At 41.6% G+C, this 16,746-nt stretch overlaps 1 protein-coding gene across 1 annotated transcript in view; it reads left to right on the forward strand.

The window, feature by feature from the left end:
* The window catches only part of kcnj10a (potassium inwardly rectifying channel subfamily J member 10a), a 35,981-nt gene that overhangs the window by 6,355 nt on the left and 12,880 nt on the right, over positions 1 to 16,746 (forward strand). Inside the window, exons 2-5 of the mRNA XM_055195470.2 lie at positions 7,103 to 7,462; positions 7,609 to 7,820; positions 7,946 to 8,077; positions 8,266 to 8,443. Coding sequence (XP_055051445.1) covers positions 7,105 to 7,462; positions 7,609 to 7,820; positions 7,946 to 8,077; positions 8,266 to 8,443 — 880 coding nt within the window. The 5' untranslated portion in view covers positions 7,103 to 7,104. The remainder of the gene's footprint in view (positions 1 to 7,102; positions 7,463 to 7,608; positions 7,821 to 7,945; positions 8,078 to 8,265; positions 8,444 to 16,746) is intronic.

Below are 16,746 nucleotides of genomic sequence, written 5' to 3' on the forward strand. Positions count from 1 at the left end.
CACGAGCCTCTGTAGTGAGGAGAAAAGTGTTCTACCCACAATTCGCGGGGGGTTTAGACTTTTCGCTGTCACTAGACAGAATAAATCAGACTTTGCATAAGGACGCCTCGCAAAAGGGGTCCTAGCAGCTCGTGTCAACGTGTCATAAGGCATGTAATGTAAGTCGTGTCCCACGGATGCAATCTCCGCACGGCCATCGTAATGGGTTAATATGTCTGCATCTTGGTAGTTTAAGCACGAGATGCGTATCACTCTGATACATAGCTTCTGAACATAGCTTATAAAGCGATGCAATGAGTTTATAAAGGAGATGACTCGTCAGCTTGTACAGGGGCGAGATCTCAGTCTGGTTCTGTGAATAAGGAAACCACCGTAGTTTGCCCGACCGCATTATCACAATAACACAGTCGAGAGTGCTGCAGTGCTAAAATCATCCCCTTAATGGACCGTATGTACAGTACAAGGTGATTGATATGAGACAAACTGGCGTTCCACGCGCCGAAGGCTGATTGCCGTCGTAAGGCGTGTTCAACCCACAGCCGATGCTGGGCGAGCTCGTAATGATAGCACTTCATGCAGCTGTGTGTAACTTAAAGCATAAGCTTCCTGGCCGTCAGCTCGGGGCGGGACCTTTGCTTAGTCAAACTGAAGTGGTCTTATGAACAGAATGCCACGATATTCAGCTTTCTGGGGCTCGTTAGAGGGGTATGTGAGCCTGTCTTAAACAAGATGCAGCGCGTCTGACTGTGCGTGCGCTTTGAGCTCGCTTTCCGAGCGTCATAAACGAAACTTATTGTGGCGGGTAGCAAGCTCACTTGAGGTTGATATTACCCTTAATATCTCCGAGTATTGGAGCGGAGCGGAGGTGTGAGTGTCTTCGGATCCGCTGATATAAATCAGCTATATGGCCGAAAAACGTCATAAACCGCTTGGCTGTAAGCCTTTGAGTGGCCGTCCAGAGAGGGTGCGATTCAAACGCTTGGAGCCATGAAAAAGTCTGAGACTGCCGTCTCTCTAGGAAGAGAAAATAGCAGCCGTAAGACCGTGCTCGTTTGCGCCGTCAGTATCGTAGCGGAGAAACTGAGATGGGCTGCGAGCGAATTTGGCAGAAAGGTGTTAAGGGCGATTTATAGTCGTGCGTAGGTCCTATGTTTATTTACTTTCATCATTGCTGGTCTTCTCAAATTATACACAACAAGTTGCTGTTTCTTCTTCATTTGTGGGTTAACTTGCTTAGCTTCTTCTTCTGTGACGACTTCTGCTGCTACTGTGGTTACACGTGTGGTTACTGCCTACCAGCAGTCTGCGGGGGTGTTTGCACGTCGACGCGGACGACGATGCAAAAGTATAAATGAAAACCGACGCGGAACCTACGCCGTCGCGGCTACGCCGTAGGACCTACGCACGACTATAAATCGCCCTTTAGAGACACCGTACAGCAGTGGGGTGTCAATACACAGTATATGGCCAAACCAGGTTTTTTTCGGCAAGCGTCGATACAATTATGGATGGCGGGCCGTGTGCGTATTACTGACTGCTTGTCGGTAAGGCGAAAAAGTGTTTAGAGACACCGTACAGCCGTGGGGTGTCAATACACAGTATAGTAAGCACGGAAATTGCTCTTAGAGGAATTCAATACCGTTCGCCACTATAGTGAGGTCGCATAACCGACAGTATTAGACAGTATGTTTTGGATAAACAGCACACAGAAAACATTTCAGGGCAGTCCAGCCGAGGCGCGACTTAACCCTTCCTCTCCCAGACAGTTTGTTCTCTGTCGACGCAGCTGTGCTGCGAAGACCAGAGCTCGGCCATTCAGGTGCACGAGCCTCAGTAGTGACGGTGACCAGAACGGCTCACAGAGCAAAGCAGTATGTCTAGGTGGTTTAATGTCAGACTGGACCCATCACAGAGAGGAAGTCTGCCGTGAGGCCCACGGTTTTGCCGTTTATTAAAAGGGCAGAAAAACCGGGGTATATAAGAATGTACCAATATTCAGCCCACTGATATAGGACGGGACTGAATAAAGGGAGGTATTCGGGCCTCAGCATATTATAAACAAATTCGTTCTGCCTCTGATTCCGTCTAAACCTGAGAGAAATGACCGGGCAGACGAATAATGAGCTCTACCGAAGTGAGACAGACTCAGCCCGGTTAAGCTCTTATAATAAGTGTTTTTAGTGCTCCAATAGAGGCGTGCCCGCCTTATCGAGCAGACGAATGAGATCGCGCCGCTCCAGGAGGGGAGGGGCATGAAGCTCTGTATAGACGAATAGTGAGCTCTACCGGAGTGAGACAGACTCAGGCTGGTTAAGCTATTATAATAAGTGTTCTTAGTGCTCCAATAGCGGCGTGTCCGCCCTATCGAGCAGACGAATGAGATCTCGCCGCTCCAGGAGGGGAGGGGCATGAAGCTCTGTAATCGTTGAACACTAGACAGCTGCATTTAGAGGCAGCGAGCCGTAAGACCGCGTGCTAACTCTAAGAAGCCGTTAAAAGACCTCACCACTGCGGGGAAAGGAGCGAGGGACTCCGCGAGCGTAGAGCACAAGTGGCTGTGCTATGACAGGGAACAGGGGGAGACCCGCCCGTGTTTGCTTGTCGTATGCATCTATCTTAGTTCTACGGTTCCCCCGCTTGTTCATCTCAACAAGAGAGGAACAGCAGAGGGGAGCAGCAACACAGATAGAACAGCCATGCGTCGTATGAACGGTATCACCCGATGCACTCAGGGGATTCATATGAATGTGCCAGAGATCTCGCCACTGAATGTGAGAGGAGCGAGGGACTCTGTGAGTGTAAAGCATGACCAGTTGCGTTGTGACAGAACACAGGGGGGTTAGCCCGTGTGTGCTTGTCTATGCATCCATCTAGTCTCATGGCTCGCCGTGTGTTCATCCCAGCGAGAGAGGAACAGCAGGGGGAGCACGAAACATGGATAGGACAACCGATGCATATAAGAGCGGTCCCAGCGTGGGAGGTGCCAGACCGGTGACCCGCTCGGGGGAAATTCATAGCAGAGAGGCTCACTCGAGCCGCTGTGCTGGTCGCTATTACAACAGCGCCTGCTCTTCTAGCTTATAGCTTTATATTACAAATATTGATCTTACCGGGCGGCCGCAGGGGAGACCTCGTCAGGCATGTGTCCGCTGCACAGGGCTCGTACCACGGCAAGCGAAGGCTATCTTCGGTTCTCGGCCGGAAAGCGGCAGGGGAAGACGCTAGATCTGGATTCTGCTATCTTCGGTTCTCAGCCGGAAAAAGGCAGGGGAAGACGCTAGGCCTGGACTCCACTGCAGGGGTTGTGTCGACGGTGAGGTAAGGCTTCTTCTTCTTCGGAGCAGCGAGAGGTTCGCGCTGAAGGAGAGGATTGGTGGGCTCTTGACCCTTGACACGCGCTTATACAAGGACTTGTGCATCCCGCGAGCAGGCTCAAACGTCATTGGTCTGTATTTTTTACAGACATTTACAAATAGGCTTCAATCGCGGAGTAAACAGGAGTTTCCCCCATAGCGTCAGCAACTGACGCAATGCGAAGTGAACCGTATTGAAAGGGAACTGTAACTTCAATCGTACAACTTTGGAATAAACGCTAGCATATAACATTAACTGGCACTACCTCATCAGTCAATACTTTGTTTTTAGCATTGTAGCAACATTACAATTAATTTAATGCGTAATTTAATGTTGGGGGCGTTCATCGCAACTGTAAAGTACCAGTCGATGTTATGTTGAGTTTGGTCTGTTTTCCAGTAGCCTTTGCATACACAAGGTTTACATAAGAAGGAGAAAACAATAGTGTTTGAGGCTCACAATATGTCATTACCAAGTACAGAACTTTTATTATTCATCTATGCCTAGGTAAATACAGTTTTACATTCTACTTTAACACTTGAGTAGTCCAGTCAGGTCAACAAATATCATTGTTAGCAAAGACATAATCGTAACTCAGTACAGTTACTTTATCTAAGTCACTTTACTTTTTATTGGAAGAACATTTTAAAATAGTTTTTTTACAGTGAAGTATATGTTAATATTCTGTGATGTCATTTGCCAAAATGATCCCTAAACTGCAACAACCGAAAAGTAAAAATTTTTAGTAATAAAAGAAGATAGGACAAAAAGATGACCCTGAAACTAAAATTATTGTTTAACTTTATGAAAAGACCGTATGTGTACATTTTCATGTGCGTAAAGCTACATATGGTGTCCAGCCGGACAAAAGTCATTGTAAACATAATGAGTATAAAAAGCATTTTTTATGTCAGACTTTACTCTATTAATTGTATGTTTATGTTCTTGCAATTCAACCAAAACTTTTAAAATTAGTTGTACATAGCACTAGAGAACAGTTCTTTTTTAATTATCTAAAAAGAATGAAGCCTTTGTGCATTTCTATATTTCTTCAAGATAAGGTGTGGCAAAAATGATGGTATAACAGAATGAGCCAGAAAAAGGTGGACGTTCAAAGTGCGAATGTTGAAAAACTAAAGAATCTAAAAAGCTTATAGAAAAGCTTATAAAGGTGAACAGAAACATCATCAACAAGATATCTGAGAAAGGTTACACTTTATTTTAGCTAGTCCACTTTAGACATTTTACTAACTATAGGTCACTGTGCAACTACTTATGAACTTATTCTCATTAATTTGTAAAGACATGTCAATTTACTCTCATTAATGTATTTATTAGTACACTGTCTGAAGTGGACTATCGGAATAAAGTATGTAAACTGTATTTTTTCCATATCTGCTCCTTTCCAAACCTTCCCAAAACTCATCCATCCTATGTTATTGGATGGTGGAAAAGTAATCCTTGTTACACTTACCAACTGAATGTGGCATGCAAGTTGGTAAGCATTGATGACTAGCCTTTAAATAAGGGCAGCTGCTTCCACTGTGTGAATGAGAGGCATTTAACGTGCTTGGGCAGGGTTTGAATGTCAAAAAGACTAACAGACCATGAGGACAGGCCCCTAGACCCAGTCCTGTACCCCTTTCTGGCACACATAAACCCCAGGAGGAAAATACGCGCTCACATCTCCACGATAAAGATCACTGTGAAAGCCACTTTCCCATTTCAGTACTTAGAGAAGTTGTTTTTTTAGATGCTGCGGAGAGTAGTTAATGTGTCCCTAATGTGCTTGGGTGATACACATCTTTCAGATAGAATTTAAATAGACATAAAGCGCTCACTCTTTCCCTTTGAAATTTCTAAAATGCTAAGAGATGACCTAGTTTTTACCAGACACGATTAGGTGATGAGTTTGTAACAATAACCTTAAGCTACTGGATCAGTTATAAACAAAAAACACTCCTTTTATGTCAGATCAACTTAAATTGTAGAGTGTTCTGTCCAATCTGATAGTATAATTAAAGGGGTTTACACATTACAAATAGTTAAAGTCCATGTCCATCATGAAAATTGTTTCTCAATGTTAGAAATGTATAATAAATAGAAATGTAAACTATGTAGTACTGAATAGCAGTGTTAGATCGTTAAACAGTTTTTCAGCATTTTTGTGTTCAGGATTATTTGTCCAGGGCTAAAACAGTGGCTGAAGTCTGTCACTGGCACCGTGCATGGCCCGCCCAAACACAATCATGAGCATCCATTTATATTGCTATATGCTATATCTCTGTACAGCACTTTGGCCAGCATGAGCTGAACTCTTAAATGAGCTTTATAAATAAATGTTACTTACCAACTTACTTAAAATAAAAACAGCGTGCACTAGCACTTTCATAACTGACTCTCTTTCACATCGGCATCCTTGGCTGTTTTAAGCCTCCTGGGACAGGTGTTTTCCATCACCAAAAATGTTTTCCATCACCTTTGATGGTATTCTTCACTTTTCCCTCCCCGGAGGGATCCGCCCCGAAGTCTCTTGATCTCTGGGAAGCATTAAGTCATAACATTCTAACCCTGCTTCATTTCATAACACGGGGTTAACTCTCCAAAAGCAGTGCTAACCCTGCTTCAGAACATGGGTTCGTAACCCTGGGTAAAATGCTATGATAACGCTGTTATCTTCGTGGTTACAAGACGGGTTTAGAATGATGGTAACGTCTCAGACTGTAACCTCTGCTCCACGCTGTATCATGAAATGACACTTTGGGGAACGAAGTGCCCACTATGCCACAATTTTGTTTGCCCTGTTGTGAAAGTGTTAAGGTGTTATGCACAGATCAGGATATAAGAATTCCCAGGTAAGGAAGAGAGGTTCGCCCGGCAGCATCACACACATATTGCATGAAGCCCCAGATAGAAGTGCCTGAGAAGATGCAATACTCCTTGTACAATGTGCTCTGATTAGCAAAGGTAAAGACAATCTGCCCACCTCAAAAGCTAACAAAATAGCTTCCAAAATTAATTTACTGATGGTCTGCTCGGAGGCAGGTTGACCCTTGTATAAGGTTCCAAAACAAACCAAAAGATCAGATTGTCTCCAGAGAGAAGACCTTCTTACATACTCTTCTAATAAGAATAATCTTGTTGATTTGCCGAAACGTGAGGAGGATAAAAGACCTGAAGAATTAAGGTCCTGGTCACATGACTAGGTAACTTAGGTATATACCCTGGTCTTCGGGGATAGAATGACTTTATTTCTGAATTTTATAAAAAAGAGAAAGCAGATAATGCTTAAAGAGGTTTGCTCATTACCCTGATTTTGCATTGCATAACACCTTAACCAACTTTTTTAAAGTTTTGTTAAGGTGCGCATGTCTCCGCGTGTAAAAGATAAACTTCACAAACAGAAGTAAGCATAATGCGTACTGAATACAGTTGGCCGAGAAACTACAAAAATAAAAGTTCATGTTACATTTACATCTGCACACATGAGAAGAGATACAACAGTATAGCTAAAGACAGATTTCCTGACAGCTTTTTGAATGACTAGACGTACTAAAGGTGTGATGTCACTGTCGGCGAGAAACATGACAAATCTCCAAAACCATGTAAACGCAGTTTACTGTATAGCTGGTTTATTGATTTGCATGGAAACGCAGGAAAACAGGTTTATATAATAAGCAGATGTTTGATAGTTATTGGCTTATTTGGTGCGTGTAAACACACTAGCCGTTTTCCTCTTCCCTTTCAGTTATGACCTCGGCGACACCCCCTTCTTCTCGTAGCTCCTCCACGCAGAAGGTCTGCCACTCTCAGACTCAGACAGATGTTCTTAAGCCACTGTTGGGTGGAGGAGGTGGGGCTTCTTCTGGGAATGGACCTGCAGCATTAAGGCGTCGTCGGCGGGTGCTGTCTAAAGAGGGGCGGAGCAATGTACTTATTGAACACGTCAGCGGCCGTGGGGCACTTTACTTGCGTGACCTATGGACGACCTTTTTGGACATGCAGTGGCGCTACAAGCTGTTCTTGTTTTCAGCCACCTTTGCTGGTACCTGGTTTATCTTTGGAGTGCTGTGGTACTTGGTGGCACTCGTGCATGGAGATTTGCTTGGTGAGGAAGGATGCAAATGCTCCTTTAACATCCTTTACAATTTTTTTATTCAAAGGCCACATTCAATAACAAAATGTTGCATACATACATTTTTATATAAACATGCATGTTATCTCCATTTTTCTGTTTTATTCCTTGCCCACCAGAGTTTGATCCTCCATCCAACCACACGCCATGTGTAATGCAGGTCCAAACTCTGACAGGGGCATTCCTTTTCTCTCTGGAATCACAAACTACGATTGGCTACGGCTTTCGTTGTATCACTGAGGAATGTCCACTCGCCATCATACTGCTTATTGTCCAACTTGTCATCACTATGGTGATGGAAATCTTTATCACTGGAACATTCCTTGCCAAGGTACAACTTTCAAAACCTTGAACTTAAATGATACAGCAACATCAGTGGACCTGTAGGATGTTCTGGAACTGAATAAATGACTAGTCACATACATACAAGCTCTATGTACATCTTTATCTTTATAGGTAGCTCGGCCGAAGAAACGTGGTGAAACTGTGAAGTTTAGTCAGCATGCTGTGGTTGCCAATCATGAGGGGAGGCCTTGTCTTATGATCCGTGTAGCTAACATGCGTAAGAGTCTGCTTCTGGGCTGCCAGGTAAAAACATTTATGTATATTCTGATAAAACAATGGTGATCTATAATCCCTAACCACTTAATTCGTAATATGTCTATCATTGTAATTGATATTGAATGTAATTAAATTCCAATGACAATATTGACCCCTACAATACTTGCTTTCAAATTAATCTCCATCACCAACACCTCTCCAATTCCTTTCCTCAGGTAACCGGTAAGCTGCTGCAGACATCCCTGACTAAGGAGGGTGAGACAGTTCGTTTGGACCAGAGGAATGTATTCTTTCAAGTGGACACATCCAGTGACAGCCCCTTCCTCATACTTCCCCTCACTTACTACCACGTGATAGACGACAACAGCCCACTGCGGGCCTGGGCCGCCAAAGGTACAGGAACTTGGGACAACTAGAGGAAATATATTAAAATTAATTTTGTTATTTTCTACAAAGGCTCCTTGGAATTACTTCTGTCTAAAATTCTGCATAAACTAAAATACTTTGCTCCTGGCACATATCGCTGCATCTTTCATTCAGAGCGTCCACTAGAGGCACTGGAGGTGCTTGTTTATACTTCAGTTCTTCAGTGCTTGTGTGACTGTGGTGGATAAACGTATTATGTCGTTACTGTCAAGATTGATTGTGTTTGGTCCATTAAAAAAATTATTTTAATTGATATTATTAATTAGTTATAAATCCTTAAAGTTAAATCATCGGTTAACCGGTCAATATGTAAATCCCTACTTCCTGTAAACAAGTTTTTGACATACCTCAGCCAAACACAATCAATCCTGACAGTACCGACATCATACGTTTATCCACCACAGTATTTGTTAACACACGGTGCGTGTTGACACGTGCCTGCAGACATTTCGCCACTCTTCTCTGCTTAATTTGTGAATGGCCTGTAAATTACGCACATTTTTGCTGCCCTGCCAGTCTGGAAAATGGTGATCGCCTCTGTCCTAGACCCTAACCCTAAACATTGCTCTTTTCGCACAAACAGACAAAAGACGCAAAACTTTTTGAAATGTGTCCTGCTTTAGAAATGGCCACTGTGGTAGATGAGACAATCCGCCCTCTTTCTATATTAATCCTCTGGACTGATCGCGTGCTCTTTGATAATGTAATGTTGCATGAAAATTTGATAATGTACGAATTCTGGTTTTGTTGTTGATCTCTTGCTGCTGTTTGCATGTTCAAATTAAATCAAATGTTTGCATTGTTTTTACCGGGTCAAAGCCAACTGTCAACTGTACTCAATGACAATTTAATATTAAAAATCTAACAGAATGCATACTGGTGACTTACAAAAGGGAGTATAATGAATGATCAATAGAATGATCTGTATGTTTTAGTCAGCTGTGATTTATTAAAATTAAACCACAAGGACAGCTCAAGTCGCTTATCCATGTCGTGTGTTTGCACCTTTATGACTATAAATAAGTACTGAATGGCACAAATCTACTTAATGCTTTCCTTACGAGTTTTTTTATGGTAATCTATAATTCCGCTATTATCCACCAGGTGGCGCTCTTACTCAGCTTATAAAAAACTGAAGCATCAACTAAAACAACAATTTTGTTAAATCCGTGTATTTTGGTCATCTTCTGAATCTGTTCTCTACAAAAAGCCTATACAAAAATTTTATTATTTCAGCTTTTTGCTCAAAATTTTGTATTTTGAAGAAACCTACCCATATTTGAGAGGCTATTAAAAAGAAAACAAATGAAGATAGGATGAAACTTTTTTCTGTTTTGTTTGTTTGAAAGCAGAGGGTCTGTACTTTTATTTTATATATTGTATGTTTATATATTTATAGAAGAACATTTTCCTGAAAGCATTTTGTGAAACTTTTGTGAAAATCACAAAAAATGCTGGCGGGCAACTTTTTTAAAAAAGGCTAAGGGTAATGAGTTAACAAAGATGAGCAGGTTTTAATTTGTGTATGTGTCTGCTTTGTACCTTTTAAAAATTCAGCGTCAAAACAAAAACCAAAGCCTCTACAATTACATTTAGGCATTTAGCAAATGCTTTTATCCAAAGGGACTTAAATGATAAGGAAACGATCAAGTGATTTGTCATAAGGAGGCAATAATACAAGAGGTGCTTATACCAAGTTACAGATTTTCACAATTCCAAAACAATACCTGTTGAGAGAGCAAGAGAGTTAGTTAAGTTTTTTTTTAGATAGAAGAGGTGTGTCTACAGTCAGTATCAATTTGTCAAGTATATAGTTTTGGTTGGTTTTTTTTTGGATGTAGCGAGAGATGTGGCTGATCGGACTCCTAAAGGAAGATCATTCCACCAGCTGGGAGTAGTGAAGGAAAATGAGCGGAAACGTGATTTAGTGTCCATATGTGAAGGTAGGACAAAGTGCCGCTCCTTTGCTGAACGTAAGGTTCTGGATGGGGTGTAGGAATGCAGGAAAGTGTGAAAGTATGACCATGCAGTGCCAGTGAAAGTTCTGTAAGTGAGCAGTAGTGACTTATACCTACAGTAACACACACTTCAATCGGTAGCCAGTGGAGAGAGATGAAGAGCAGCATTACATGAGCCCTTTTGGGCTCTTGGAAGATGAGTCAGGCTGCTGTGATCTGAACCAGTTGAAGTGGTTTGATGCTTTGTGCAGGAAGGACAGCAAGGAGAACATTGCAGTAGTCCAACCTGGAGATTATCATGGCCTGGATCAGGAGTTGTGCAGCATGCTCAATAAAGAAGGGGCGTATCCTCCTGATATTGTATAATGCAAATCGACATGATCACGCTGTCTTTGCAATGTTCTCAGTTAAGGACAGTTGGTCATCAAATATTACGCAGATGTTTCCCTAGTGGACATTCCATCAAAAGATGCATTAATATGTACCTGGGCAATGTATTTTAGGTTATGCAGAAATACAGATAGAGGTACATATGTTGAGTAAGCCTCGGTCGGTAATTTTGAATTCCAAATTTGTTTCTTTGTGTAGTTATATGTAACTATTTAGTATAATAAATAATATACTAAATCTTAGCTGACAGAGCATGGCACTATCAACACAGAGGTCATGGGTTTAATTCACTGCAAGTTACTTTGGATAAAAATGGTGTAAATATAAATGATCAGGGAAAGTCTACATTGATTTAACTTGTTCTGATAGTTTTTACTGTTTCTTTTGGCAAACAAACTAACAACCATTCTTGAACTTAAACCACTACATTTCATTTTATTGTAAACACAGTAGACACACAGTTGTAACCCAGCACATCTTGCCTTTTCCAACAAATACAAAAGATGTGTTAAATATGTTTGTTGTTGTTGATCTGTTACAACCAAGGCTACTTTGTGATTGTGGTGGTATAGACTATGATGGCAGATGAAGGCTGTCAATAGGGAACACCTGAGAACATGTGGTCCTGGGGCTCCAGCAGAGTTGCTCGGAGGATAGAGTATAGAGATGCTGCATGGGAGAAATGTGAAACAGCAGTGTGGGGAGACCTGTCAATGACACCAAAGCAGCTCTGTTTCAGTGCCGAGGTCACACTACAGGCATAAACTTCAGGGAGTTCTGGCACTTTGAGCACAAACTGGTGCCCTGTTTCCACTGACATTTCACACTCGAATCAAGTGCTGTATAAGGTGGCTATTTTTATGCCTCTGCATAATTAACCATAAGGGTAAGTTTTAAGTACATTTTTGCATTTGTTACACAAAACAACGCCCTGCACAAGGTGGGGATGCTGGGAAATTGCTTAATGGTTGTTTAAAAAATCTAAAGGACCCACCCGCCTGTCCCTATATTTGGCTCAGGTCCCTTTTTCAATGTAAGTCTAAAATGTAAGGTTTGTTTTATAATCATGTTCATTAGTTGTTCTTGTTGTAAACAGATCCATGCTAGAATTCGAACGTCAAATGATGGCTATGTTTTTGCAGATTTTAGGGTAAAGGCCAGATCTCTGGTGTCAGAGTTTGGAAATAATAGAAATCCTTAGCAGGAAAGAATAATTGAATTTTGGAGGTTAAAGGACAGAACCAGATTTCTGTGGATCTAAACAAAGTTTTAGTGTGAACTGTAGAAAATCTAATAATGAGTGGGTGAAGTGGGTAGAGGGAGTCGTGTTTACAGGAACTTGGGGTTTCTATTATTGGCAGATGAGCTGGTACTTACTGTTGTTATCTTCTTCTCTCCATTTCACTTTCCCTCTGCAAACATAGTTTTACCAATCTTTCATGCCCCCTCCCTTTTCTCTTTCATACATTCTCTCTGTTTGGCTGGAATGCGTGCATAAGAGCATGCCAGGGCGTCTCATTAGAAGCACAAAGCAGCCCAGTTCCTGGTGCTGACTCGCATGTTGTGGATCCAGTTACGGCCCCATTTGGTACCCCATTGAAGGCCCAAGCTATCGACGCCTCAGGTCCATCGTCTGCCCTTCACTGACTGCTCTCATATCACCTCAATGTATACGTTTTTTCCTTTTTAAACATTTGCTCATTTATCTGTTTATTGTTTCTCTCTTTTTCAGAGTCTCTTTCTCATTGTGTTTATTGTCTAGCCAGATTGGCCCAGAGTAATTGACTGTAGTTAGATTATACGGTGTTGAGTTATATTTAATAGACCCCACTTACATTCTAATACTACCTAATCCAAATGAAACCCTTGCATCCTTACAGAAATGACTTTGTTTTGCACAGTGACAATACAGTTCATTTGAAACCCAGTCAATGTGTGGTAGAAATGGACATTTAGAATGCATCCATGCACGTCGCCCTTTCTGTTTCTTTATCCAAGCCGCATTTGCACATGAATGAGTTGAAATGAAGAAACTGGCACTCGTTTCAAAAACGTGTACATGAGCGTGCCCTTCTATTACAGTGTGTGTCAACACAATATGTGCTTTTGTGCGTAGGTCTGTACGGGCATGAGTGGCTGGGTGTATATGTATATGTGTAGATAGAGCCCACATCAAACCAATGTATGTTAATCTTCTATAATCTACATAAAAAGATAGATGGTGTGCCAGACTGCTAAATGTGACATGGTGTTTGTGTAGAGGTCTATACAAAATGTGTTTGTGGGCCTTTAAATGGAAACTCCCTATTAAGCCTTATGGACTGCAAAACAATATACACATAGCATAAGACTTTGAATGTGATATTTCTGCTGAGATCGATGAAATAATGGTTACACTTAAGTAAAGTGAAAGTGACGCATTTACAAATGTATTCAATTCAATTCAATTTTATTTATATAGCGCTTTTCACAAGTGTTAATTGTTGCAAAGCAGCTTTACATGAGAAGATGTAGAGGAGAACACAGAAAATCAATAGATAATATAAGAAGTAGAGATAGCGGCTAAGGTTAAACCGTACAAGCGAGCATATTAAAAATGTAACTTATACAGTAAAGTGCTAAGTTAAGCCAAAGTTGGCTGACTCTCCCTGAGACGAAAAACCCCCCTAGGAGAAAACCCATTGGGAAAAACTCCTAGAAGGACAAAAACCCTTGGGAGAAATGAATATATATTTATATATATATATAGATACGGTAGGGATAGGAGGCGGGTAAGGGGATTAAACTGGTTTAGTCGGTGGTCGTTGGTCGTTGGTCGGGCATCGGCTAGGCATCACGTTGAAGGACAGCCAGTAGATCAGTGGTGCGATGACCTTCACAGCAACAGGAACTGGGTCTGTTTTTCTCATTGTCCTCGGGGTCGAGGACGAGACAGGGAGACAAAAACAGAGTTCTATTAGCGTAGGGGCCGTTCGCATGTAATGCAAGTGTCATACATTATAGTGGTTTAAGTCAGCTCGGTTCCAGACAGGCTAACTATTGCGGCAATAGCATATTACCCATATGAGGTATGTGAGTGCTTTGCTCTAGACAAAAATAACTACTGCGGGAAAAGTACATTTACTGGACATTTTATGTGAATGCTTTGTTAAAGAAGAATGTCTTAAGTTTAGATTTAAATTGATCGACTGTGTCTGATACTCAAACATTATTTGGTAAATCATTCCAGAGCTTAGGGGCTAAGTAGGAAAAGGATCTACCACCTTTAGACACTTTTGATATTCTAGGGATAATTAAGTGACCAGAATTTTGTGATCGCAGTTTACGTGATGGATTGTATTCTGATAGTAGTTCTTTAATATACGAGGGTGCTAGACCATTTAAGGCTTTGTAGGTGATTAGTAATATGTTAAATTGTATGTGATATTTAACTGGTAGCCAATGTAAAGATGCCAGAATTGGACTAATGTGGTCATACTTTTTAGATCGAGTAAGCACTCTTGCGGCGGCGTTTTGAACCAGCTGTAGCTTGTTTACCTGATTTGCATGGCATCCCCCGAGTAACGAGTTACAATAGTCTATTCTAGAGGTCAAAAAAGCATGGATAAGCTTTTCTGCATCTGATGCAGACAACATATGGCGTATTTTTGAGATATTTCTAAGATGGAAGAATGCTGTGCGGCAGACGTTGGAGATATGACATCAAAAGCTAGATTGCTGTCGAACATCACGCCTAAATTCTTAAAGGAATAGTCTACTCATTTTCAATATTAAAATATGTTATTACCTTAACTAAGAATTGTTGATACATCCCTCTATCATCTGTGTGCGTGCATGTAAGTGATGGAGCGCGCTGCGACGCTTCGATAGCATTTAGCTTAGCCCCATTCATTCAATGCTACCATTTAGAGATAAAGTTAGAAGTGACCAAACACATCAACGTTTTTCCTATTTAAGACGAGTAGTTATACGAGCAAGTTTGGTGGTACAAAATAAAACGTAGCGCTTTTCTAAGCGGATTTAAAAGAGGAACTATATTTTATGGCGTAATAGCACTTTTGGGAGTACTTCGCCTCGCCTGAAAAGTCTGCTCCCCTTCTCACTCTCATAATGGGAGAGGGAGGGTGTTACTGCGCCGAGTCGAAGTACTCCCAAAAATGCTATTACGCCATAAAATATAGCTTCTCTTTTAAATCCGCTTAGAAAAGTGCTACGTTTTATTTTGTACCACCAAACTTGCTCATATAACTACTCGTCTTAAATAGGAAAAACGTTGATGTGTTTGGTCACTTCTAACTTTATCTCTAAATGGTACCATTGAATGAATGGGGCTAAGCTAAATGCTATCAAAGCGTCGCAGCGCGCTCCAGCGCTTACGTGCACGCACACAGATGATAGAGGGATGTATCAACAATTCTTAGTTAAGGTAATAACTAGGGGTGGAACGGTACACAGAAGTCCCGGTTCGGTTCGTACCTCGGTTCAGGCGCCACGGTTCGATTCACTTTCGGTACAATGGAGGGAAAAGCAAAACAAAAATTAAAGATTTTTTTTAGTACTTAAGCTAATCTTAAAAACATAGGTGTCCTTATCGGTGTTATTTTGAGATGTCATGAATATGAACTGAAATGCATTTAACATACTATCTCGTATTTCAAAAATGTATACCACTTTAAGTAATCTTGTACTCATCTTTCATACAAATATGGGTTCAATTGTATTACAAGTGTTACCTAAATACATTTTAAAATTACATTTTGGCCTTATTCCATATTAATGTACTAAAGAACAAAAAAAGGCTCTTAGGATGAATTAATAGGTGTGTATGACTTCACGAGGCGCTGCAAGAAACGACAAGTGGATGACGTCAGAGTAACGCGAGAGCGATTTGAAATCAGCCTCCTCCGCAAGATTTCTCGCGGTACTCTGATGGCGCTGCGTAAAGTTGAGCACGCTTAAAAAACTGAAAGCAGCTGAACTCGACAGAACTGCCCTGCGTATGCCTGTTGTATATAGCAGGACAATTTATCTCCTACTTCTTAGCGTGAGAAATACAAAGTGTGGCGTTAGAACTGACTGAAATGCGTGTTTGTCACGGTGAATGCGTGAGACTTGAGAGCCCTGATTAGATGTATTTCCACTCACATACCTAACAATTGCTGAACAACGCCGATGCAAAGTCCTCGTCTTTTCCACCACTCTCTCGCCTGTACTATTGTAACTGACTGGAAAACTGAAGTTTTGCCAAACTTGCGATGGCTGGCGGAGCGTCTAACTCTTGTGGAACACCACTTGCCATCCTCGCTATCTCTGCTCACTAACTGACTGGACCGGCGTCGACGTGACAAAAAACTGCAGAGTGCCAGAATGTAGACGGGCTCTGATAGAGCGCATACATAGGCGGAGCTCGGATGCATCTGCGCCAATCAGAGCTTCAGAGCTAAAGCGGGGCAACAGATTAGCTGTCCATAAAGAACCCGCGTATCTAACAGTAGTTCCGCATTACATTAATTATTTTGCACGCAAGTTTTTTTTTTATTTTCATACCGTGTATTCTCCGTTTAAATTCATGCACCGAACCGTGACCCCCGTACCGATTCGGTTCGAAACGAATACATGTATTGTTCCACCCCTAGTAATAACATATTTTAATATTGAAAATGAGTAGACTATTCCTTTAACCGTGGAAGATGGCACCACCGTGCAGCCATCTATGGGCAACTTGTAATCTGACATATTATGTTTGTAGCGATTCGGTTCAATAATAAGTATCTCTGTCTTATTGGAGTTTAGCATAAGAAAGTTATGTGCCATCCAGTCCTTAATATCACTAATGCAGTCTGTTAGCTTAGAAAACTGGTGGGTTTTGCTAGGATGCGAGGAGATGTAAAGCTGGGTATCATCCGCATAGCAGTGAAAACT

This window comes from Misgurnus anguillicaudatus, chromosome 21 (assembly GCF_027580225.2).
Source record: "Misgurnus anguillicaudatus chromosome 21, ASM2758022v2, whole genome shotgun sequence".
NCBI lineage: Eukaryota > Metazoa > Chordata > Actinopteri > Cypriniformes > Cobitidae > Misgurnus > Misgurnus anguillicaudatus.